We start from the raw sequence: 26,842 nt of genomic DNA on the forward strand, positions 1-26,842 counted from the left end.
TATATATATATATGTATGTATGTATATATATATCTAACTACTTATAGTTTTATCTAACATTATAATAGCATGCATGTTATGTTACCTTATCTGAACTAATGAAATGTGCCCTTTTCACTACTTTGAGGTAACTTGCTGAGGCCTGTTGGTTTGACACCTGTAGATGAAAACACCAAATAAAACTCCTAAATTTTTTTGAGTGGAAATTATTGTAATATGATCTGTAACAAGGAATTTATATGATACATATTCCACTTATTCAAGATATCTCCATAATGTAGCGTAAATCTATTCAAATTCGTCAAATGTTTCATATTTTCGAGTCCTTACCTTGTCAAATTTCTTGAGTATCTTTGTGAAGGCCACCATATTCAGTGAGCTGCCAAAAATAGAAACAAATTTTAGAACACGCCAACACAAATATTAAGCACAAACTTTGCGGTTTTAACTACCAATTAAATCTTTTTATTACAATGAAACTCACGGTTGTTATCTTTCGATGTGCACCTGATACTTGTTTGTTTAGCATTTATGTTTATTACGTTCAATACTTGTTTGTTTAGCATGGAAGTTGAAGCCCGCAAGGACATTTTTCATACCCAATAAAGTTTGTTTTGTTCGAGTGTGAAAGATCATGTGACATTACCAAATAAGTCGATTAATTAATTGATTTGCAACGGTTGAGAGCTCTCTCCCATATGACACGTTACAATATTTCGACTTATGTACGTAATTAAGTTATTTTATTCAAAATTTTGGGAGATATTTTGTTGGGTGCAAATTAAATTATCTTTGCTAATATATATTTGATATTTAGAGTTGGTTAGAATAATATTTCTTTCGTATTTAATATAAATTATTAAAAAAAATTAAGTTGAGCGTGTACAAAATCGAGTCTAAATTCTAGCTAAAATATTTTATTGGAAGTATAAATGTTCATAATAAAATTCAAAAAAATATCATTGAACTGAAATCTCCAAGTATTTTTTAAATTAAAATTAAATTCCCTACCGGCAAAATTTTTTTATAATAAACATCCTTTTTATAGGATCAGATATTAAATTATATGAGAAATTAAAGTAATAAAAGAACAAAAATGATATGTTTTTCATTAAAATATAAAATTTATTTTATGTTTCTTTTCTTCCTCAATTTTAGCAAAACCCTTTGTAAATTTTTTTTAAAATTTTGTGCTACAATTTTTTTTAATTAGGTTTCATATATGACGGCTTAAAAAGCAAGTGTACCGTATAAATTTGACAAATAGATCGATTTCAGTTAGAAATTTAGTAACATCAAGGGTGTTAGTTATTTCTATTAATAAGTTTTTTGTGAGACGGTTTCACGGATTTTTATCTGTGAGACGGATCAACTCTGCTCATATTTATAATAATAAGTACTACTTATATTTCACATATGACGGCTTAAAAAGTAAGTCTACCGTAAAAAATTGACAAATAGAGGATTTCAGTTAGAAATTTAGTAACATCAAGGGTTTTAGTTATTTTCATTAGTAGATTTTTTGTAAGACGGTCTCACGAATCGTCAACGCAATCCATATTTACAATGATAAGTATTATTTTTTAAAATAAAAAGTAATATTTTTTTTATGAATAGTCCAAATAAGAAATTTTTCTCATAAATTTGACTCATAAGACCGTATCACAAAAGTTTTTGTGTATTTCCATAGGAATTTTAACTACAAAATTAACAAAAAATGGATTTTTAGCCAGGTAATTTACCCATAGTTTCATCCAACGTAGATAGATCCTTGAGTCTATTTCAAACAAAAATAAGTCATAAAACTATATATAATCTAAAAAATAATAACTTGGATGCATTTACCTTTCTATCCCTGAATAGCTATTTTCAATTTATAATATAATGTCAAATAATAAGTTAATAAGTTTGGGAGAACCTGTATTTTTTAAGCAAGCCAAGGCCTTTATATAATTCCACAAATGCCCCTCGTATCATCTTTTCAGCGCATTGTATCTTCTTTCTGTTTATGTACTCTCCTCCTTCCTTCTTAGGGTTGTTCACCACATCCTCCCAAAGCATCGACGTCACGGCGGCTATCGTTCGAGTTGGTGTCGTTGCCGGGATGTCGATCCTCATCCTCATTTTCGGCTTCCCTTTTTTCGACTTTGCTCGTGTGGCCGTGTTTACGAAATTAATGCCATTTTTCTCCAACGTTTCAATGACATCGTCTGTCTGTGAATCGGTTAGGCTAGCACAGTAGTCGCTATGGCTTTCTGATAAAACGATGATGTAAGGAACCGATCGAGAGGTGTGATGCACACTTTGTTTTTGTATTCATAAATATAGCAATCGGTTAAGTTTTTAAATTTCCATTTATTTTAAATGACTTTGTATCTTCTGCTACACTACCAGACGTTTAATTTGTTGCATTCCAAACACTGAGTTTGATATTAAATAAGTATTCTAATTTCTTTTATCACATCCACAAATAATATTTCTGGAAAAAAGAAGCTTTTGTAAAGTACATACTACTTCCTTTCAAATAAAATCTATTAATATTTATTTAAAACTTTATCAAAATTTGGTCAGAGCTCAAAACTTTTATTTACATCGATCCTGAATTTAATCAGAGTTATAAATTGTGCATTTACGATAGAACCATAGTTGGATAATTGAACTCAACCAGGAATGATATCAAGATGTCAACTCAATAGAATAATATAAATCGCTGAGATTGTGCATGAAAAACCCATGTTTGGCTTAGCAATTTCACGAGCCTATTCGACCAAACTCGCTACATAGAATATTAACTCACCAGAAAATTCAGAATTTAGATCAGACGAGTTCGACCGAGAGAAGCGTTTCACGTTTTTCCGGCACCATTCATCGAGAACCCGCTTGAGATCTAGTAATATTTGAAGTTGCTTATTCAAAATCTCTCCCCTTTCAAGAAATTCGCTTTCTCTGGTCTTGTAAAATTGGTTTACTTTGTTAAGCTCGTCATCCAACATCTCAAAGAACATCTTAACCTATAAAATCAGACAACATGCAAAACTCGAGTATTAGACACCACTTTGACAATTAGGTAAGATTCGATTCACGATACAATATTTCATTTGAATGTAAGACGCAAGCTTTGCAGACAAATTTCGTTTTTTACATATTTTTGCACATGAATCTTTTGAAGTGAAATACTTTATTTTTTAATTATTATTCTTGTTTTATATTCAAAATATTCAAATATGTTTTTCTCCAAACAAATTATAGATGTAAAAATTCACGTGAAATAAAGTTATACGAAATTAAATATGTCTATTTTATTAATGACATTACCTCGTCTTCTTGAGAGAAAAGCTGAACAAGCTCAGTTTCGTAGACTTCAACATCCTCCTCCTCTCCGTCTTCTCCTACGCTAATTTTACTTTTCACCTGCAATTCAAACAAAAATAAAATAATGGTATTATTTAATCAGGAGCCACTTGAAATTAATAAGAAAAACAATTGTGGGTGTTTAATTATTTATTAAAACTATAAAATAAAATTCCCATGGTTATTTTACCTACGTACGTATCACGCGCATAGTTTATTTGAATCAAAATCTTTAATTTTGACCCAATAAAAAATTAAATTTTCTTTAAAAAGTAAAATGATATAGGAAAAAAAAACCATTTCAATAAAAAAATTTATTTTTCTTGAAATAAGGAAAAAAATTTATAATGAAAAAGATCAAATACCATTTCCGTAGCCGGCCATCATTGATACGGTGACATATTAATTTATTGCCTTGTTTTCTATTTTAGGTGAAATTTCACTAAACTTTGTAAAACAAGATTCATACGTGTGTCACCGAAGTTCATCTAATACTCACATTTTCTGCCACCTTTTTTCACCAGTACTGCTTACAAAACGAACTATCATATTTGAACAAATTGGATTCCAATACGAAATGTCAAAAACTTTATGAATATTACTTCCAATGATGAACACTAAATCCCCCAACCCAAAATGGTTTACTGTCATCATCAATACATAAAATTATCACTTCATACATATACATACATATATATATGGATGGATAGTGTCTTTTCAATAGTAATTTACCTGGATAATCTGGGGGTCCTCGTCTTTGTTTTTCATCCAGCCGGAGACTTTATTCATCAGAATCCGAACAGGGTCCAAAATGGATGCCCCATAATCATAGTTGATGTGAGGAACATGTCTTGGTTTTCTTGCCAACTTAATCTTCTTGACATGTTTCTTCAATAGCCAATAATTTACAAATGCATCTTTCCATTCTGGGATGAGTTGTGCCTCAAGTTCTTTGGAGAATTTTACCATGTTTTATGAAGAAGAGGATGAGGGGGAGAAAGGAGAGCTTATTGGCATCAAAGTGGGATTTCAGGTATATATATATATATATAGGAGTGGAAAACACATTCACTTATATATATAGGAGTGGAAAACACATTCACGAAAACAATTAGTACTGTTTTAAATTTTTCGGCTCTCTCATTTGATAATGGTCAGACTTGACTATATATTGTCCATTTCCTTTCTTTTCCTTAGTGTGCGGGGGATAAACCTTAGCCTGATGATCTCTCTCATTTTTGGAGGTGATTAATTATCTTTACATAACTGATTCGTAAAGTTTTATAATATCTATTTGAAGGATTAATTTGTTTATCATTTTTGGATTATTTTATTACGTCAAGACTAGATACTAGAGCATATTTTCGGGGATATATATAGTTAGCAAAGCTTGAAAAGAATGGAAACCTATGAAGAATAGCGATCAGGGCTTTCGTATGCTATTTGTCGCAAAAGTCCTACGTATGATTTAAGCTGAGCATTTAATTACATACATACTATACTTGCAGTCATAGGAAAATTTCCTAAAATTTTTTGAAATGTTGAAAGATTGGGAGCTCGGCGAGATATTCGACGTCGTGAAGTGGGGAAACAGCATCTACTTACGCAGCCTCAAATTTATGTGTGATGTGATTAAACTATGAGTTGAAAATTTCTTTACTATTTTTCTATTTTCATCTCAATTTGAGGCACTTTGTGAGCAAATGTGATTTTTCTATTAAAAAAAATATGATAAATTATTATGAAAAATAAAACGGCATACGACAACGGATAAAATCCGTTGTCGTAGCCATTTTAAAACTGTTGTAACTGAGGGTGTTGTTGAAAGTCCGTTCAACGACAACGGTTTTATCTGTTGTGGTAGATCAAATTTGCGACGGATTTTAAAAACCGTCGCAAATAAAAATAGCGACGGGTTTGAATAAAACCGTCGCTAATTCAAAATTAGCGACGGTTACATAAACCGTCGCTAGTTCAAATTAGCGACGGTTAAATTAGCGACGGGTAGCAATGAAATCCATCGCTAATATTAGCGACGGTCAGTAATCAAGATTCCCGTCGCTAATTTATTTCGAAAAATAAAAAAAATACTTTTAATAATTTAATAAATCTAAAAGAAACTAATAATCCAAACTAAAATCGTGTAAAAGAAAAAAATTTTAAGTGTTGTGAAGTAGTAAAATCGTGTAAAAGAGAAAAATTTTAAGTGTTATGAAGTGGTTAGAAAAATTTTACGTGTTGTGTGAAAGTGATAAAATTGTGTAAGAGAGAAAAATTTTAAGTGTTGTGTGAAGTGATAAAATAGTGTTAGAGAGAAAAATTTTAAATGTTATGAAGTAGTGAGAAAAATTTTAAGTGTTGTGTGAAGTGATAAATGGTGTAAAAGAGAAAAATTTTAAGCGTTGTGAAGTGTTGGGGAGGAAAATGGATCGAAAATGGAGATATTTATAGACAGTTTGAGACGGGTTTTGGTTAAACCGTCGCTATTGGCGACGGTAAATGCTAAACCGTCGCATATTTTTATTTGGCAACGGTTCGGTTTTAAACCGTCGCTAAAATTAGTGACGGTATCAAAACAATGTCGCTAAAAACCGTCGCTAAATTTAAAGATGCGACGGGTTTTTTTAAAAACAGTCGCTAAAATTAGCGACGGTTATTTACAAAGTGTCGCTAACTTTAGCGACGGTTGTTGAAAAACCGTCGCTAAATATTGCAATGTTTTCCAAAACCGTTGTTGTTTGTCAAAAAACCACGCTAATCGACAACGGTTTCTTCAAACCGTTGTCGATTGTCTAAAAAAACACGCTAATAGACAACGGTTCTATAATCGTTGTCGTTGACCCTAAAAAAACGCTCAAAGACAGCGGTTCTATAAAACTGTTGTCATTGATCCCAAAAACCGTTGTCTTTGCCCCCCAAAAGACAACGGTTTTCGATAAAACCGTTGTTAAAAAACATACGACAACGGTTTTTGTGAAAAACCGTTGTCGTATGTGTGTTGTTGTATGCAGAATTTCTTGTAGTGTCCGTCCTTGTACATATGCGTATGTAGGAACTACAAAATGATTTTCAATTAAATCCCAAAAACAAAATATTACATTCTTAATTAATCAAATTGAAATAGAATTTTTATTCCAAAGTTATATAAACTTTGTATCTCTATGCCCAACTAACGTGGATTATATGTCTATGAATGGGGAAATTAGATTGAAGTACTTGAGATCACAATCAAGCATTAAAATTCACATACAAGTCTGATAAGCAATGCACGGACGAGAAAAGAGAGTATATAACTAAGGCTATCTTATCCGAAAGAAGTCAGAATACAAGTTAATTAAGGTAAACTATATGTGACCATTCTAATTTCTAGCTAGCTACCATTTCAATTCATTCACATGTATATATACGCAAATTCGGATTGAATGATTTGAGTGGATTTGAAATCCACGTATATCAAATCAGTCGTATACATTTGGCTCAAAACTATAATGAAAATTTTGAAATTCACTCTTCAACCTAGCTAAGTAATCTAAAATCCATGCATTCAAATCCTGTGATTTGAAAACTCTCACAAATCCAATTCCTTCCATACAAACACGGCATTCGAGTATATTAGTTATAATAAAATAATAATNTAATAATAATAATAATAATAATAATAAATATAATGTTTTTAAGTTGTTGATTATATCATTTTTAATATTCTTGAAAAATAAAAGTATATTATATTATGGTAGAATTGAAAGATTATGTACGTATATGAATAACATTCCACGGCTGAGTTCGTGAAAATTCCCTCCCCCTCGCCTCGGATTCCACTAAAATCTCCACAATTGAATAATTCTTATGCTAAAGGAGTCTCAGCAGAGTATATTCCTAATTAAGAAACTGAAAAAGGGTAGGAGGAAGTGGACCCTTTATAAAAGGTTGGTGGATATATTATACCAACAAATAACCAATTTTGCTCTGCTTTATTTATAAAATTGAAGTCCCACTCACCAGATTAATTGATCTTAGGCTGCTAAGATATACTAGCATTGCCTCCAATTTCAAAAATATTTACATCAACTTTTTGTTTTCTTGATGTTAACCAAAGCATTGAAACTCCGACTTACCTTTGAACACGTGAAATTATAGATAGTAATATCGATAAATCGTCGAGATTTATATTTCCTTCAAGGGTTTTATGTACTAAGGTTTATATCTTTGCACTGAAATCTTGGAATTTCATTTTGTTGAAGAGCTAACAAAAGCTACTTGTAAGTTTTATTGATCAATTTAGGTTTCTCTGAAGATTGGCTTTATATATTTTTAAAATTTGGAATCCACCAGAATGCATGCACTCAAATAATTGAGCTTTTTATTATGTGAGGTGACGATCATTTCCATTTGGAGAATTAAATTGTTATTATTTCCTTTCTTCTTTCATTCTCGTTGCAACTCTACTTTTAAATTATACATTAAAATCAGATATTCAGATAAAAGGGGTGGTGTGTTTGTGGGTAATGACCATGATAATTAAAATAACAATATAATGATCACAATATCATATCATTTTAGGACTCTATATCGAAAGATACGAGACTAAGACTGACACCCAACAATCATATATCATGCACATATTAAATGTCTTTCTCTTTTCAAGAGGAAAAATTGTGTTATTGTTTGTGATCAGATTAATTTTTCATTTTTTTTAAAAATTTCTATCTATCTATTTCTTTATTTAAATTAAAACGGGGGAGAAGGGTTTATTTTTAACAAAATTAATCATTTAAAGCCAAGAAATTAATAATCATTTAGACAGTATCGGTAGTAATAAAATACTAGTTACTATGCACACGCGATGCGTGTGTACAATCTTTTTTATTATTATCGATGGACTAAAGTTAAATTTGACAAATTATGAATGACTAAATTGATATTTGATTTGTTGAAATAAAAATAAATAAAAATAAAAGTGTGTGTTGAAATTAAAACAAAAAAAAATGTAATATTAATATCATATAAAGATAAAATTGGAAAAAAAAAAATTGGTGTCCTCTCTAAGTAGTTATTATCATATCTTCACATTTAATATAACAGTATAGATATAATATTCAATTTATAGCAGAAAATCATTACTTTTAAATTTAATGGGTTCTAAAGAACTTGGGACACGTATCTGTCGTCGAATTTAAATGTGCGAATCGACCCAGATGAAAATTATAAAATAGAAATAGTGGTGGATACGTATATTGCCATNCCCTTTTGTGTCATTCCACTATAACATATCGCACCAAATGTCCTTACGTACTAAATGCCCGCGAATAAGGATGTGAATGAATCAAACCGTTTGCGAGCTATTCGAAGCTAGGTTCGATAAAAAGCTCGTTTGAATTTGTTTGTTAATCATATCAAACCAAGCCCAAGCTCGATTTTGAGCTTTAAAATTTAATCAAACCAAGCTCAAGCCTAAGGATATTCGACTCGTGAGCTCGCAAACATGTTCGATAATAGGCTCTCGAGCTCGAGCTCGGCTCGTTTAGGTAGCTCGTAAGCTCGAGCTCGAGTCATTTAGGTGGCTCGTAAGCTTGAGCTTGGTTCATTTGTTGAGTTGACAAATAAAATATTAGTACTAATGTCAAGGAAGGAATTAAATACAAGACATGTTTGAAAAAATGATGAATTCACACCATTTATTCACAATTACATTTTTAATCTTATTTGCATATCATTATACTAAAATGTTCTTTAAAATACAATAAATAAAATAAATTAACATAAATACATCAACTTATTCTTTTTCCCTAAAAATTTACATAACCAAGTCATATACAAGTTGAGTAACTTTACTATTAGTCTATGAAAGTTAATTAAAAATTTTACATGCTAAATTGATATGTCATTTGACATTAATCAATAATTGAAGTTAAATATGTCGAATTCATTTCATAATGATGTGCTATATAATGAATATTCTAGATGTATGATTTTGGAATGTTCAATAATATACTGATTTATGTTTTTTAGCTCTTATTTGTGTCGTTTTGGTTATTTATGAATGAATTTACATTTTTATGTCTGATTTAAAATTAGTTTATAGATATATTTAATTTTGAACAAGCTCGATTCAAACTCAAACTCGGACTTAATTCTATGCTTATCGAGCTGGACAACGAGACGAGCTCAAGTCAGGCTTGTTAAACATGCTAAATAAGCTATTAATGAATCAAGCTTGAGCTTGGCTTGATTAACATGCTAAACGAGCTTTTAACGAGCCGAGCTCGAGCTTTTCTCGAGCTCAGTAATTTCAATACAAACCGAGCTCGAGCCTGATAATAGAAGCTCGAATCGAGCTCGAGCTCGAGCCTCAAACAATCTTAAACAAACCAAGCTCAAGCCTGATACTTTTTAGTTTGGTTTGGATCGTTTACATCCCTACCCGCGAACGGACTAAAAATAAATTAGAGAAAATACAAATTGGTGAATTAAGACTGGAATCGACCGATAAAAATAGCAAAAATAATAAAAATACTTGAAAATTAAATGATAAAAAATATAATTTTTCCATTTTCCCTCGTAATTATTCCCCGACTCCTGCCAAATCTGGCCCAGTCAAAAGTAATTTTTTTTAGCGTTGTAATGAATATTTTTAAGCTAGATTCATGTAAATCGCACATACATGCATGTAATATATTATTGGCGAGAAAAAGAAAAGGTAATCATTAAATTTATCTTACATTTAGTAAATCATTAAATTTATATTAGAATGTGATTAATATTTTATTAATTATTAAAAGGACAAAATGGTAATTTATCATCTTATCCCAAATTTATTCAATTAAATCAAACAAACTATTATTTATCAATCAAATCAAATATCATGTTACTTATTATTTTTTATTTATTTTTATTATTATATCATATTATTTATCTCAATATTATTATTTAATAGTTAACTCCAAATGTTGCATAAATGTTGACGCACTTATTTGTTTCATGGTTGTACGTTTCGATATTAAAATAAAATATATTTGGTTGTAATTGGATTGATGAATTTCAAATGTATTTTAATTTTTTTAGAAAAGTAAGAGTTTGAACTTCAGATATATCATTTACATGTTTATACAGTGTTTCATCTTTCGTATTGATTAGGATGAATTTCAAATTCACCTAATAATTGTTTCATTTGAAATACATTCTATTTTGTTTAGCTCATGTGTAAATAAGATGAGTAGGTCTCTTGTGAGACGGTCTCAAGAATCTTTATCTGTGAGACGGGTCAATCCTACCGATGTTCACAATAAAAAGTAATATTCTTAGCATAAAAAATAATACTTTTTCATGGATGACCCAAATGAGATATACGTCTCACAAACTACGATCCTTGAGACCGTCTCACACAAGTTTTTGTTAAATAAGATAATGATTTAAAATTTGATATATTATTTCGTTGTTAATAATAAAATTATAATCGGAAATCCACAAATTTCAAATTTATCTCACATTCTTAATAAATTTTAAGGTTGACTACTCGATCGGTGAAGATTGGCTAAAATTGGTACAGACACAGTCTGTCCGTAAACCATTATGTATTAATATATAAACTTGAATATTAGAGTTTTGTACAGTCATGAAACCATTAGCGAGAATCTGCAGTGGCTGGATCACGTAAACTTGCATTTTTTATACGGAAGAAGAAGATAACTTCAATAGCATTGCTTGTTTAAATTAAAATCGAGCTTCGTCTTGTAAAATTTTATTTGTTTAATTAATGACATCCAAATCTTTGGAATACAAGATCAGCGAGTAGGTAATGATAGAATCAGTGTTTTAAAAGATGTCGCTTAAGTTCGCGTATTCTATGTTTAGGCGTTAGGCATTCACTCACAAAACCAATTTTTAGAAACGTGATGCATATGAGAGCTGTTAAAAAATCAACCACCTAGATGTCGAGTCGCCGCCAACGCGGCTGAAACTCCGCTTAGCTGGTCACCTAATTTGATATATAAATTTTTTAATTTTTTTTTAAAAAAACTGTTTGGCATATTTGTCAATCAATTTATATCGTATAAAGATTAGTGATATATCATTGATTTTGAGTTTGAATATGATATAGATGAATTATTAGATAAATATGGAGATGAATCAGAAAAAATATATATTTAACAAAAAAGAAAAACCGTCTTGATGGCCACATAATCGTCTAGGCGGTGAATGATCGTTTACCTATCGTCTATAGTTTTTTAGAACACCGGATAGAACATTGTATTTCATGTGTCCAAAACCATAGCACACCTATTCCATATCTCTTCTACGGTAGCTTCGATTCTACATGTGGGGGCACACATGGTTTGGATGGACAAGATTCACACACGTATTTGATTTTTAAATAATTAGTGGACCTCATGTATGTGTAGTTAAATTTAAGCCCTTGATTTTATCATGAGGTAGTGCCCCTACATGTAAAATGGAATGAAACCTCTTGTACTATGAAAACTATCGAATTTCATTATTTAAAATAGAGTTTTGTGGGATAAAAAAGGTCCCACTCTACACTTGTTCTGACATGCATTATACTGTGTTGTTCAACAGATGGTTCCACTTCTACGGTCTTTTTAAATAAATATTATAAATTAAAAAAAAAAAGAAATATAACAGTTATAATATTTATTTAAAAAGTCCCACTTCTACATTCCGACAAAGTTTCCTTGGTCTCATCAAATTAAAACTTGAATATTTCTATAAATTAACAAAATAGAGTTATTATTTGAATTAATTTAATTCTGGGACATAACTGTTTCATATCCCCCAGAATTCCAAAAGCTTCTCATTTCACATTTAACAAGGGATTAAAGTTTTAATTTGTGGATTATAAATAAAAAAATATTTTAATTGTATATTTTATAATAAAAAAATGATTTTTTTTATATAATCTTTGTAAATACTAATTCCGGCTTCCGCCGCCATATATTACTTTTTGCTAGTTGGTATTTAAGTTGTTCCCTTAGAGCATCTCCAAACCAAAATTCTATTTTAAAGCAACTCTACTTTAAAATAGTGCAGTTTCTGCACCAGATACAATATTCAACTCCAACCCATCTATTTCAAATCTTACTCTAAAAAAGAATATTTTCGAAATATTCTTTTTTAATTTTATTTAGTTAATTTTTATCTTATTATTTATTAAATATATATTTTTAAATTTAGTGATATAATTATAATTACATTTTATATTGGATATTTTTAATATTAAATTTTTAATAATTGCGATAATATTACAAAAATGATTAATTTAATTATTTTAAATATATTACTGAAATCTATATTATACGAAATTGAAATATAAATAATTTAAATTGGTGAAATAAAATTAATACATGACATTAAATTAAATAACATATTACAAATACAACTTCAATTATTTGAACAACCATATTCATCCTATAAATGATCAATTAAAGCATTTCGTAATGCATAATGAGCATCTTTGTCTTTTATTTTTTAAATCGAGCTAGAAATTCTCGAAATCTGATATGCTCATTGACAGTCATTTCTAATTATTAAAATAAAAAATAAATATTATCTAATTATTAAAATAATATATAAAATATTATACTATTATTTAATATAAATATTTATAATTAAAAAAAACAAAAAAATTTAAAAAAAAAAAAAGGAAAAGCCCTCTGCGCCAAATTGGCACAGAGCTGGCGCAGAGGGCAATGGAGCTGCGCTCCATTGGAGAAACCCAAGCATCAAGCTTGGGTTGGAGATGCCCTTAACAAGCTGAGTCCAACTTAGGCAATCTCCGGCGTAATTAACGATCCTAGCATTCATTAAGTCGGGATTTTTCTATCTTATAGCTAAAATGTTTATTATCTATGATCATGTGATGAAACTTTATCTTTTGAATCATCAATATATGTCAATTTCAATTAATATATGAGAGACTCGTATGAGAGTTATTCCAAATCTGTTATAATTAACATTACATCTACACAAACTAGCAAACAATAGATTTGGAATCCACATGACATAAATCCATCGAAACAATCAAATAGATTCATTGATTTGAAATTCGTAGAATCAAATCCTTCCATTCAAGCCCAAATATACAATAATTTAAAATTCTGACATGAATTGACATTTACAATAGAAAAATATTTTAATCTGAAAATATAACCAAGCTTACATGATATATATTTCGGAAGAAAAAAACTAAAAAAAATATGTATAGACAAACGTAGCTTGCGTCTGAAATAGTTAGTCCCATTAATTTATCCCAATGGAAATAAGACCGCACGTTTCTTTGACTTGTCACCTTTAATAAAGATTTCCCCACTTCAGTAAAATAATATGAGAGGATGAAAATGTAAGAGACATAAACATTACGATTAGGTCGGTCTCATGAATCTTTATCTGTAAGACGAGTCAACTTTACCAATATTCACAATAAAAAATAATACTCTTAGCATAAAAAGTAATACTTTTTCATGGATGACCCAAATAAGAGATCCGTCTCACAAAATACGACCCGTGAGACCGTCTCACACAAGTTTTTTCCAAACATTATATACAACTTTTTTTTTTTTTTGAAACTTATACAACTTTTTTTTAATATCTATCGATTGATGCAAGATACGTGATCATCCCGCTTGGCTTACTAGTAGCATAATGGAATGGCTGCATCTTCCAAGATAATTTTTAAGACATTAATTTATATGAGATCTACGATCAGCCAGAGTTCTTGCTATAATGATATATTCGAAGCTCCAAATTTTCTGAAAACCAACTCAAAATTATATCGAACCAACTCGGCACGCTCTGATACTTGTTACTTTTGTAGGTACTTACAATTTATTGATGGAAACTATAAATCCATTGTATCGCACAAAATTGACAACAAACATGAGACAAAGTGGGAAAGGTAACAAAGAACAAATATGCCAATTTTACGGAGAAAAAGTGGGGTCCGATTTTGGCAATTATTAGAGCAGCCCTTTCCGAATTACGACAGCCATCATAGTATATTTGGAAAATTTAAAAAGCCCATTTGATATATTGGTGGGTACTATTTTTTGTGTTTGTTGGACTAATAGTGAACCCAACAATAAATGTTTTTTTAAACAAAAAATGGCGTATAACTTCCCAAAAAGAATCAAAATTTCTCAGTTTTCTGGATTTTTTTTTTCAATTTTCAACTTAATACCTGTTGAATTTTTGGACTACAGCTTGAAAATTTGGACAATATAAAGATCGAAATACATCGGAAATAATAAATAATTAAAGGAGAAAGACTGAGTGGGAGGCATAGAGATGCGTTATTAGTGTATATTAAGGTGTATATATATATATTAGAGAAAAGTTAAGGCCACTAGGTGTAGTTTTTGTGGTGGAACTATGACTCTTTGATAGGAACCCTTAAGCCACTTTCCTCGACTAAATTTACCCAAGTCTAGATCGGACGATCCGAATTCGATCGGCGATTGGTACTTAGATGCATCCGAACCTAGCGAATGTGTCATTTTATTGTGTAAGAGGTTTTTTAGATGGGTAAAGGGTTTTGTTATAACTAGATCTTGAATTTGATATTTCGTTTCAAACATGATATTTGATGTCAAATGATCTATAAGTCATCAACATGTAATAATTAGGTACCTATATTACAACTTCTATACACCCCTTGCCTGCTTTTAATTAATATGGTCTTAAATTTTACACTGTTATTTGGTTTTCGACCGATCCTCGGTTGACAACTAATAGTATGAGTTGAGGTAAAGAAAATCTTTTTTCAGCAAGACGAATTTGCTCGTATGAATGTGTTATATGGAATGACAATCGTTTCCAAGATACAACAACTCCAATCCAGAAATATAGCACTACAAGTTCTAGAAGTTAGCGAACAATGATATGTCTGAACTTTCAAGTTTTGGAGGAAAAAGAATGCAACAAAATGTATGCGAAGAAGAAGTCTTGAATGCTCGGCAGAGTGATATATATAGAGTGAGTCATCGGTATCACACAAAGTACGCACCCTTCGGTAATAAGCCACGGGATGCACGCACAAGCCTGGGGACTCACGGTTCTGCACCAAAAGATAGTAATAAGAGACGCACTGGTTCGGACTGGAGCACTGACTGGAGGATGCAAACATTAGACGCACTGTTTCGAAAATAAAAATTATTTTTTAAATAAACTTTGTCCAAAAAGATTAATATAGTCATCGAGACCCAGCCTATCATCGTATTTTTCCTTCTAGAAACTTCTGGTGCCCTTTGGGACCCAAACTCTTAGCTCAAACTTGGAGCTAATAAAAAAGACTATACTTTACTCATTTCTCAATGTGAGACAACTCTCATTTTTCCTTTCATTTACTACTCACCACTTATCTAACATACACTAGATTTTAAAAAATAATATGTTTTCCTTTTAAAAAAAAAGAAAAAGATTATTCGATAGGTCCATTAGTGCCAATTTTCCTCAAAACCTACCTTCACGCATTAATATAACTCGTGCTAAATAATTAAGGAAATTTGTTTATATATATATATATATATATAATGGGTGCTTGCGTTGCTATATTTGGTCTATAAATGAACCAATAATTTCAAGAACAAAAGTTGAAGCCATCATAAAATTAGGTACGTAAAGATCCATTGACACTTTACTAGTACTAGTAGTGGCACATATTTACATGACATTATATTAATTTTTTGATTTAATTCTTACATATTGTTTTCCCTAAATATGATTATAGTGCTCCATTATCATATATAAAACTCAATATTTCAAAGTGACTATATCTTATTGTGCAACAAATTGACCCCAAACATTAACTTTTAAATTATTTGAGCCGACACTTTGTATAGATCAGCACTGATCAATTAGCAAATTATATGTTAATTAATTATTAAAATAATTATTCAGTCATATTTTCGATCTCCGGAATTGGTTATGATATATTTAACTACTAATTAAGACAAATTAAGTTGAACTATGTTTCTTCACTTCATTCAAAATCTTGCATTAACTAAAAACTGGTATTAATATTCATAAATTTTTATATAAATAATGTAATTGAATAAGATGATATGAAAACCTATAAATAAAGAGAATAATGTGTTTACCAATTTTTTTTAAAAATATATAAATTGGATAAAATTAATTAACAATAGCCAACATCACTAAACTAAATTATTTTGTAAAGTATTGATTTAGAAAAACAATTATTTACGATCACCCATTTGTAAAGCTACAAGGAAACGTAATAGACAAGTCTTACTAAATTTAAGTGGGCTGTATTTCTTGGGCTCGCTTGGTGGAAAGATGGTCTTGGGCTGATCTTTTTTGTTTGGTTTGTGTGTGCGAATAATTCATTTTCGTCTTTGAGTTCTAATCCATACTTCAAAGTTCAAATTCATCCCCTTATTTTTTTTCGATTCAATTGTTTAGGCAATTCTCATAATATTCTCCACGATTAATTTCATGTTTTGTGTTATTTGACTAAAGTATCTTTATTAACTTAGTTTTTGTAAAACGAAAATCAAATTTTATTCAAATCCTAAAGTCAAAAGATTATTAAAAAAAAACCATTTAATATGAGTAAAAAACGTCGACGATATTTATGATTTTGGTAACATAGGATCTCTTGTGCAACGTTTTCACGTATCTATATTCGTAAGATGAGTCAATGCAGTCTATACCTATAGTTAAATTAATATTTTAGATATCAAAATAAATATTTTTCAATCAAATCGGCATATATTACATAATATACTTTTAATATAAAAAGTCATATTTTTAACTCAAATCAGTATATATTATAAAAAAAAATTCATAACATAACTAAATATATTTTTGCTGTAAAAAACAATATTTTTACTGTAAAAAACAATATTTTTAATGAGTAGAATACATTTACTCAAATCAACATATATTACACAATTTTTTTCATAACATAAATAAAAAAATGATATTTTTGCAGTGAAAAATAATATATATGATATTAATATTGATGTTTTTCATGGGACAAGATGGATTGATAATTCGTCTCATAAAAATAACCTGGATCGAGGCGTTTGTCAAATATGTCATATGGGCAGTCGTATATTTGTCATGTTTCCGCATTTCAAGAATTCATGAATCAAACTGTACTATATACTAAATTAAAAGAGTTTTTTTTTTAAAAACACTAAATTAATATAATTAAACTAATAACATTGTATGAAATATGTTTTATGAAAAAGATTTTCTAATAAAACTAGAGATGATATTTAATGATACACCAATATTTATCTTAATTTATATATGAGATTGCAGGTAAAAATAGGTAGATTCGATGTTATTTTTAAATAATATCTCAAGATAGAAGATTTCATTAACAAAAATATGCACATAAATTTTTTTCATGTGATTCAATATAATTATAAATGTAGTTAATCAGCTGCATTACTCTATATTAATTTGTCTTTTATTATTAACCCTTCATCTTTTGTTTGGATGAACAGTAAATTTTCGTCATAGTTGAGTGAACGGTGAATTTCCGTTTATCGTAAAAAAATGTACAAAAATAAATTTAATATGTTTATATGAAGGTTTTAATAAAAAGTTTCAAGCTAAAAATTCCGAATTGATCATTAAATATAATTTTAAAGTTGCCATTTATAATCATCATCCAATAAAAATTCCATCAATTTCATATTATACGTTGGTAGGTAAGTACAGGTGGAAACGGTACGCGCGTCAATCATCTTCCTGATTCTGCTCGTATTCAACCGCGGAACCCCAGGTAAGATTTTTCGGACGAATCACTGCGAAAATTAAGTCACTCGAATTCCATAATTTATTTATAGTGTGAATTTTTATTTTTATTTTTTTAATTTTCCTCGAAAGTTGTTTAAAGCCCTAGTTTTATGACTTTTTTTTCTATGATGGGATCGATTCATTTGGGATTCTTTCCTGATATTTCTTAGGTTCGTTTACCATGTGTTCCTTGGAAAAAGGATCATCTTTTAGTTCCTTTGATTTATTTTTTTTTCAATCTGGAGTTAAATAAAACTTGTTATACGAATGTTCATATTTTCCCTTGAACTAATCTTTTTGGCAGGTGATGGACGAAGAGAATGGGCCGTTTAATGACACCCTCGTTGTTGGTTCACAAGTAAATATCGAAGTTGAGAGCTTAAATCGACGTGTGGATGAAATTTGTGTGGAAGTTGATGAGGTAAGAATTCTTGGAACATAATGTTTTAATTGTTGCTTACTATTTACTGAAATATCAGTATTTAATCGTGCTATGCTGTTTTTAAGGTGTACGGGAATTACTTCTTTTTTCTCCGAATTGTTGTTGAATTGATTATTTATTTTAAATTAATCAATTGTAATCTTCACATGTTGCATTCTACAATTTTTGTTTTAAGACCATCATTGTTCTGCTTGCGTTCTTGGGCATTTGTTTTTATATCAACAATGCGTAATAATTTTTTTTTGGAAATCTAGAAGTATTTTTTATCGTCCGGAGGTGATTTTGATAGCTGTAGTTGCAATTTTTAAGTAGTACTTATTTTTATTTACAGCTAGAGCAAAAACTGAATGACGTCGAACAATTTTACTCTGCTTCAAATACCAAGCAGTCGAACACGCCAAGAGGTAACTCCCTTGTGAAGGAAAAAGATAGAGAGAAGTCGTTAGGGAACTTCAAGAAGAGGCAACAAGATGCAGCTAATAGGGAAGCAGCTGCCGCAAAGAGAATGCAAGAGCTTATGCGCCAGTTAGGAACTATAATTCGCCAGGTAACGTAAATACTTTGTATTTGTACCCTAGGACACTTAAAAGAACTGGATCAATTTCTCTTGGTCGGAGACAGCTGGCTTGTCTCCAGAACACACTTTGGTTTTTGTTGTTATTTCTTCATGTCCTAAATTTGGAGGGAAAAATTTAGACAAGTGCAGTGAAGCAACGTTTTTCTAGTGAAAGTTGGAGGAAGAATGAAAATGAAAAGATGAAATAAAATAAAGGTGGAACAGTTGTTGGGACGGTGTTTTAAAGATTGGTATCGGAAAAGATTGTTAAACAAAACATAAAGAAAAGGAGACATTATTATGGCAAGGAGAAAGAAATGGGAGGATAGGTGGATGCAACAATTAAGTCCAAAGGAGAAAAAAAATGAATGAGTGAGAAACTGGTGCAGAGTTGCTTAATAATCACAATTGTATGCTTCTCGGTATGGTCAGAATTGCATTAAAATGAAAGAGCGAAGGACCAAATATTTTTGAATCTGAGCAGTCATTATAGAATATTATTGAGAAATAGGGATCCCCGTTATTCAAAAATTTGCTCTATGTTCCATTACATTGTTGCTGTAGACCATGATTTTCTTAGAGGAGAAATTTAATACATTTATTAACTATTTTGTTATTCTTTAGTCAAGTTTTAAAGAACGAATCATGATTTTATCGCTCTTGTTGTTGCACCAGTTCCCGCTTATTGATTAGGTATATTTGTTAGATTTCCCATGTCTAGTCCAGCATCTATTTGAGCACTCAATTGAGTGAAAAATCACTTTGTAAGTTTCGCATTTTTCAGTGTCCTTGGATTGACATTGGTTAAATAATGAAAAACTGCATTCGAGGTCAGCATTGCCATTGATTTTTTCCGATAATCATCATTGATCATTTTTCGTGTATCGTGCAAGAAAATTTATTCTCAGGCATGTAAAGTGATTTTAGAAAGGCTGAAGTTTAAAACGTAACGCATTTACCTAAATTTTGATGTCTTTAATTTCACATTCTCATACTCCATTATTTTTGATTTGTTTGTTTCCATGTTAGTTTTTTTATCAGAGTTACATGTAGAATTTGTCCTCATTTTTCCATAGAGCTTACCCTTCTTCCCTTTCGCTTTTAATTGGCAAAACATCTGCTATTATTTCTTCTACTTTCTAAGAGTATATTCAGGAAATAGAAATTCAAATAAAACAGTTCATATTTCCTTGACTTTGAAGTCTGCTCAAGATTTTGCTTCATGTTAAGTAATTCAATTGTTATAAATCTATTTTCAATTGAATGGCTTCACAGATAACTCAGCATAAATGGGCAGGACCGTTTATGCAGCCTGTGGATGTGGTAGGTCTTGGTCTACACGACTACTATCAGGTAAAACTGTGTTATTCTTTTAGTTTTCTTTCTGCACATTGTGTTACATTGACCGTCCACAGATAATGTCACTCTCTCCCTACCCCTATCCTTGTGCACACTCTCAGAGTTACGCTTATGTCAAATGTCCTGGAAGTTTCACTAAGAATAATTTAACTTCTTATAAATAAGCTCCTAGTGATTAAAGATTTTTGGCGCTTTTGAGGAACTTTATTTTGTATCACGCTGCTGTTTTATTTGAATGATACTAGTTACATGTTCTTGTAAGATATGCTTTTAGTGAGGTTGTTTAATTTTGCGTGCTAAAAAACAAGTAGCAAGAGACTTCTTAGATATTAACAAATAAATCGTGATCTTCTTACAGTTCTCGAAATAGCTGTAAGATTTTTACCTCTTATTTTAACAGTATATAAGTGCATTGTTAGAAACCAAAATGAATCTTCTCAGCTGTGTAAAATCTTATTATGAGTTTCTAGAAGCTTCTAACTTAACAAGAGACCCTTGCCGTTCATTGAACCCCATAGATGAACTTGAATTTGCGAACATGGAGTTTTTCTATCAAATTGAAAAAGTTATAGCACAGAATATACATTTACTGATTGCCATTTAAATCCTATAACTACCTCTATGAAAAAGAATAATGTGATTCTGCGATTCTTATTTGTACTTTCACTTTGTACTGGGGCTATTTTGAACTCGGATCAACATGCCTATACTCACGTGATTCAGCATATAGGCTTTCCAGTCTTGTGAGTTCTAATAACTTTTGTGTTGATTTTCTTGCTTCAGTGTGTTAGTTACAACACTCGGCCTTTTTTTCCCTTATTTTGTTGTTCGAAGCTGTATTAGGTCATTGAGAAGCCGATGGACTTCAGTACTATCAAAAGCAAAATGGAGGCCAAGGATGGCACTGGATATAAAAATGTTCGAGAGCTAAGTGCAGATGTAAGGTTGATATTTAAGAACGCAATTAAATATAACGAGGAAAGGGATGATGTCCACGTCATGGCAAAAACTTTGTTAGACAAGTTTGAGACCAAATGGCTGCTACTTTTGCCAAAGGTTGATGAAGAGGTAGTAGTTTGTTTTGTCATTTGTTGCATGAGCTCTATGCATTGCATCCTAAATAACATAACCTTTGTTTTTTGTAACCTTAACATTAAAGAAATTTGATATCTAGAACATTATCTTTTTCATGTGATGAGGGACATTTGGATGCTAATTTCATGCTAAGTTATACAATTCATTTCAGAATATTATTTCATTTCGGAGCTATCTAATTATAGGAAAAAAGACTAAAAGAAGAAGAAGCAGATTTGCAACTGGATATACAGTTTGCCCAAGAGGCTGCGCATGCCAAAATGGCAAGACATTTATGCTTCAAAGTAAGTTGGCAGAAATCGCAATTCGTAATAGGAAACAAGTACTTTCTCTCATCTCCACAAAAGTAAAATAATGATTTGGTGTGCTAGATTCTAGCTTATTATTGTCCTGTCCTTGATGTTGTTCTATGTAAGACAGCCAATAAAATGCTCTGAATGAGTTGTATTAATCTTTCCAGTTGGACAAGATCGACATGCATCTGGAAGAACTCAGAGACACGGTACTACAGAAGTGCAGGTATGTTCCTCGTGAAGATAGAGAACTTGATTGTTCGATTGATTGTTCATCTGGGTATGCAGGATTTTCTTGATTCGTTTATTTTGTTTTTGAACAGCGTTACTGTAGCGCCCTTACCCGAGCCACTACTAAACAGACTAATAACCATGCAACATTAAAACTTAATAACAACAATTAAACAGCGGAAACCAAATACTTAATCATCTTACAACCCAAATTAAAACAGAGCAAACAACAACAGTCTTAAACATTAATACAACCATATCGAAACATAATTCTAAACAATAAAACGATTAACCGCATAAAACCTCCACTGGATCACCACCGAAAACTCAACTGCTCTAGCCACTGCCCTGGTCGTCCGAATCGTCCAACCTAAGACCTGCCCCGTGGAATGGGGTGCCCAAGATGAAAACAAGGACGTGAGCGACAATCGCCCAATACGAGAATGTACGAGTATACAAACTGATATGATGCATGCGAAATGCAATATGCTCGGATATCAAGGATCAAGACAAGAATCTCATGCTCAGTCTAGAGGCGCCTGAGTGTGTAGTCTCTGATCTGCCCTAGGCATGTTTTGGCTTCCACACTCATCATCAAGACGTGGACCTACAATGTCCAGGTCATCAGAGCCCGCAGGTCCCGTCGGACACTGTAGCTCTCGATGCCCCATCGTCCACAATACAGAATAGGGCTGAGCGGCCCCAACAAACGAGGTATATCTCAAAAGATATCAGGCTCAACATGATATGTCATGCATAATATGCCAAAGCAGTAAAACATGTATAATGCAACACATAAATATGCAGCATATAAGTGTGTATACTACGCTTGGATATCTCAGTCAGTACATCACGTACCTCACTAAAACAATCTGACAGAAAGCTCTTAACCTAGACAATACCAACAATATGAAATCACTATCAAACCAGATTCTGAATTACCAAACATGCTATAAAGTTCTTCCTAAAGGCTTTAGGATTATACCTGCGTCCGTCGTCAGCCCGCTGATGATGTCTCGATCTCAGTTCACCGACCCNATTTAAAATTCGGTGGATCCAACAGATTAATCCCAAATTATCAATTCGTTAATAATACTTAATTAACAACTCTTTAATTATCTCTTAATTAATACTTCATTCAAAATACGAATTCGGGTCATTACAGTTACTTTATAATTTGGAAAAAATCTCTAAAATGGGTAAGAATGGACTAAATGAAATGTTGGTGATTGCAGAAAAATATCAACAGAAGAGAAGAAAAGACTAGGGAGTGCAATTGCTCGATTATCTCCTGAGGACATCAATAAGGCTCTCGAAATTATTGCCCAGAACGATCCCAACTTCCAAGCAATTGGGGAAACTGTGGAAGTCGACATTGACACTCAGGTTTTTCAGAAAACTCTTGAATCATTTTCATGATCCTATAAGTCAGTCCCATTTCATTTCCTAAGATGCACAAGTTTTTGAACGTATTATATTTTTTCCCATGTGCAGAGTGAATTGACGTTATGGAAGTTGAAGTTGTTTGTGAAAGATAAGCTGCATACACAACCAAAGAGTTCACCAAGCACTGGAGTGAAAAATGAGATAAAAAATGAGAATAATCCGAACGGTAACAAGAGAAAACGTGAGATTTGTTGTGCACTTGCCAAGAATACTTCACAGAAAAAGAGCAAAAAACTCCCGGACTGAGATTACCTTGCGACTTTCCTTTGCCTTATTTGAAGTATTCTGCAAATGTACAGGTCTTTGAAAATAAGTCTACAACTAGTCTTGATCATGATTCTTCTAGAGAAAAGCTGTGTGTATAGAGTAACATTCATGTTTTTTGTGTGTTTATATTTTAGGGGTGTTGACGTATTCAAGGGATCTAATGGAGCATCTATGAAATTCATTATTTTTTTAGCCATATTGATTTGCCTCTGGTGTGCAAAACTCTGAATGTATTTGTTTAATCCACAAAGTAAGGCTTTTGCATTCAAATTATTTCAACAAAGTGTGAAAACGTAAAGGATTTTCACGTATTGATTCCATGTTACACGTTGCTTTGTCATGTAATTATGATTTATTCTAGAATAATGCTAAATATACAACGAATATATCATACAACGATATTTACAACAATTATGTTATAAGATTTTGTTATTGTGTAATAAAATTTTGTATTGAATTCATCTTAAAATTTTGATAAATGAAATTTTTTGTTTTTTAAAAAAATATTGTACAAATTTGATTATACATAAAATGGAGAATTTTTTTTAACTATCAGCGTATCGTAGTTTGGCAAAATTTAGGTAGTCAAAATGCAAAATGTCCAAATATTCCACTTTTGAGGTGCAAATTGCGTTGCTTTAATTGAGAAACCTGATTGAGGGTGTGGGGTCTGAGAAGTAAATTACTCTGCACATGTCAATTTCTTTCCTTGACAAAATCAACATGTAATAATGCTGGAAGTTTTCAGTAATTGATTGCCACTTATTGAAAACTAGGGGAAAAAAAAACACTAGCTTCCTTGTCTGAGTTAGTCTATGGTTATGATTCTCTTCGTTTCTTAATATTGCTAAATTTTGTGGGTCTTCTCTCACGTTAATGGAATTTGACATCATTCAAGAATGCATAAGATATAAAAATCTCATTGTCCTTGAGTGACTCTATATTATTATACTTGAAGTTTAAAATATCCATGTAATTTAGTTTAATAGATTCATTAGAGCAACCGAATTCAAAATAAAATATATAGGCACCAAATCTTTATAAATTTAAATATGTAAATAAAGAAAAAAGTAACGCAAAAATAATTGCCTTGATAATAATAGTGTCTGACGAAAATATACTATAAATATTATTAAGGGGGGGAAATTAAATTATAAACCTAATGCAATATTTATGCCTTTCGTTTGCATTTCATCTAATGCATGCAAAAGAACCCATGCAAGTCTACAGTGTAATGACAGTACTGCGTACGTAATCCAATATGAATGTGCCTTTTGACTCCAAATCCTTTTTCTCACTGCCAAAAACTCAAGATTGTTGTAGCTTCATAGTATATCATCCAACAACACATATATAAAACAATATTTGTGAGATTTTTCTATGTTTCATAGAAGTTTTTGAAATTTTAGCATTGATATATATCGATACATCAATAATGTTATGATCAAACGTTTATCATCAGACCAAAAATTATGACTGTAAGTCAATACACAATTAAATTTCTTTATAGTCGTGACAGTGCCTAGTGCAACTAATTGAGTGCTTACTGGTCAGACTGTTATGTCCATGAGTTCGGAGGAGTGTGTTGTGTTATATCCTTTAAAGATTATGTCTCCAACAGAAATGATATTACCCGTTAAAATCTAGAATAATTCTTTTACGGCTCATTTATCCACCCAGATCAAACGGTGTCAATATTAATCTAACTCATAAACGCTTAATCCAACTACATATATTTTTGTTACTCATATGATTTTATCCAGACATCTTGATATATAATTACTCCATCTAACATAGACTTAGACCACGAATCATAAAATGACAAATTAACATAAAAATTAGTTTTTGTTAAACATTCAAACCACACTAGCTAGAAACGCAAGATTGAACTGCGAATACAGCAACTGGAATTAAAAAAAAAGAAGGAAATTAAGACATTAAAAGATCAAGTTTTGAATGAAATGTCTAACTACGTGCGGCACCACGCCATAACCTGAACGTGTACAAGCAACACCCTACATCTGAATCCACCGCCCTAATTGAGTGGGATTCACTATTCCAGGTATGTGGATCCCATCGCTCTTCAGCAAGCTCGCCACCTCAGCATATCCATGCGGCTTCGTTTGTCCTCTGCTCTCAGCTTCGGTTGCAGGCTCGGCCCGGTTCTGAACCTGCTTGTTCTTGTTAAGTGGAAAGGCCTCGGATCGAGCAGGGTCAAACTTCTCCCCAAGCAACGTCCCTTTGGTCAGGAACTCGTAGGCCATGTAACCGGCTAGGAGTCGGTTAGAAGGAAGAGGTTTCTGCTCGGCCCCTTTAAACGACGTCGAAGCAGGACTAACGGCCGTTTGTCGAGGCAACGGTTTCAGAGACGTGGAACCGTGAGGTGACTCCATCTCTTTCCGCTTGCGCGACGCGCCAGGCGCCAGGGGTCTGCGCACGTCGTAGCTCATTCTGACCGTCGGTTTCAAACGAGAGAAGGACAAGATAGAGCCACGTCAGCAATATTCTCAAAGGGCTAAAAAGTCAATTCGGAGGTTATTAAATAAGGTAAAATCTTTAAAAAAAATTAGAAATATAAAAAGGAAAGATAAAGATGTAAGTTTAGGATATAGAAAAAGACAATACAAATATAAAAAGCATTTATCTCATTTAAAACAAATCCAAAGAAAACAACATATAATTATATCATATAATTTATAGATCAAAACTCAAGGGTAATTACGGATTTAGCAGTGGGAAATATGGGATTATTAGGAATCTGAAAATCTGGGCCGGATACGGTGAATCTACGGCGGAGGATGACGGAGGGAGAGACGGCTCCGCCGTGTGCGGTGTTGAGAAATGAATCGGAGGAGGTGGGGGCGATATAATCGAGAAAAAAATTGAGGAATAAAATAAAGAGAGAAATGGAAGGAAAGGGAGAAGTGTGTGCGCCGAGTGAATTCTTCTTTTATATAGTAACCACTGGGTGTCTAACGTTGCCCCTCTAAATTGAAAGATTTTGCTAAAATGCCACTC

At 31.6% G+C, this 26,842-nt stretch overlaps 3 protein-coding genes across 4 annotated transcripts in view; 1 reads left to right on the forward strand and 2 right to left on the reverse strand.

Annotated features, from left to right (window-relative positions):
• LOC140970228 (phosphate transporter PHO1-like) overlaps positions 1 to 4,379 on the reverse strand; it is an 8,282-nt gene extending 3,903 nt beyond the window's left edge. Inside the window, exons 1-6 of the mRNA XM_073431878.1 lie at positions 4,084 to 4,379; positions 3,316 to 3,411; positions 2,798 to 3,011; positions 1,919 to 2,255; positions 331 to 379; positions 82 to 157 (exon numbers count right to left, since the gene is read on the reverse strand). Of these exons, the coding sequence (XP_073287979.1) occupies positions 82 to 157; positions 331 to 379; positions 1,919 to 2,255; positions 2,798 to 3,011; positions 3,316 to 3,411; positions 4,084 to 4,320 (1,009 nt within the window). The 5' untranslated portion in view covers positions 4,321 to 4,379. The remainder of the gene's footprint in view (positions 1 to 81; positions 158 to 330; positions 380 to 1,918; positions 2,256 to 2,797; positions 3,012 to 3,315; positions 3,412 to 4,083) is intronic.
• A 13,637-nt stretch (positions 4,380 to 18,016) lies between these two features.
• On the forward strand, positions 18,017 to 24,020 carry LOC140970216 (transcription factor GTE1-like). Of its 2 annotated transcripts, none has more exons than XM_073431855.1 (9): positions 18,017 to 18,121; positions 18,440 to 18,556; positions 18,909 to 19,124; positions 20,409 to 20,486; positions 21,336 to 21,560; positions 21,773 to 21,871; positions 22,048 to 22,106; positions 23,347 to 23,497; positions 23,606 to 24,020. In XM_073431855.1, exons 2-9 carry the CDS (start codon positions 18,443 to 18,445, stop codon positions 23,801 to 23,803), a joined length of 1,140 nt encoding a protein of 379 aa, XP_073287956.1. In that variant the 5' UTR covers positions 18,017 to 18,121; positions 18,440 to 18,442; the 3' UTR covers positions 23,804 to 24,020. The 2 variants fall into 2 exon arrangements, with proteins under 2 accessions (XP_073287956.1, XP_073287957.1); XM_073431856.1 differs by lacking the exon at positions 18,017 to 18,121 and adding an exon at positions 18,159 to 18,305.
• Positions 24,021 to 25,839: 1,819 nt separating this feature from the next.
• Positions 25,840 to 26,274, reverse strand: LOC140970215 (uncharacterized). Its single transcript, XM_073431854.1, has one exon. The coding sequence runs from the start codon at positions 26,272 to 26,274 to the stop codon at positions 25,840 to 25,842; it is 435 nt and encodes a 144-aa protein (XP_073287955.1).
• Between the last annotated feature and the right edge of the window lie 568 nt (positions 26,275 to 26,842).

Source organism: Primulina huaijiensis, unplaced genomic scaffold (assembly GCF_012295235.1).
Source record: "Primulina huaijiensis isolate GDHJ02 unplaced genomic scaffold, ASM1229523v2 scaffold43375_ERROPOS137452, whole genome shotgun sequence".
Taxonomy (NCBI): domain Eukaryota; kingdom Viridiplantae; phylum Streptophyta; class Magnoliopsida; order Lamiales; family Gesneriaceae; genus Primulina; species Primulina huaijiensis.

Coding starts and splice junctions, on each gene's coding strand:
- LOC140970216 (XM_073431855.1), top strand. CDS start 18,443: ATGGACGAAGAGAATGGGCCGTTTAATGACACCCTCGTTGTTGGTTCA. Junction 18,557..18,908: donor TTTGTGTGGAAGTTGATGAG/GTAAGAATTCTT, acceptor TTTTATTTACAG/CTAGAGCAAAAACTGAATGA. Junction 23,498..23,605: donor AAGTCGACATTGACACTCAG/GTTTTTCAGAAA, acceptor TCCCATGTGCAG/AGTGAATTGACGTTATGGAA.
- LOC140970215 (XM_073431854.1), bottom strand. CDS start 26,274: ATGAGCTACGACGTGCGCAGACCCCTGGCGCCTGGCGCGTCGCGCAAG.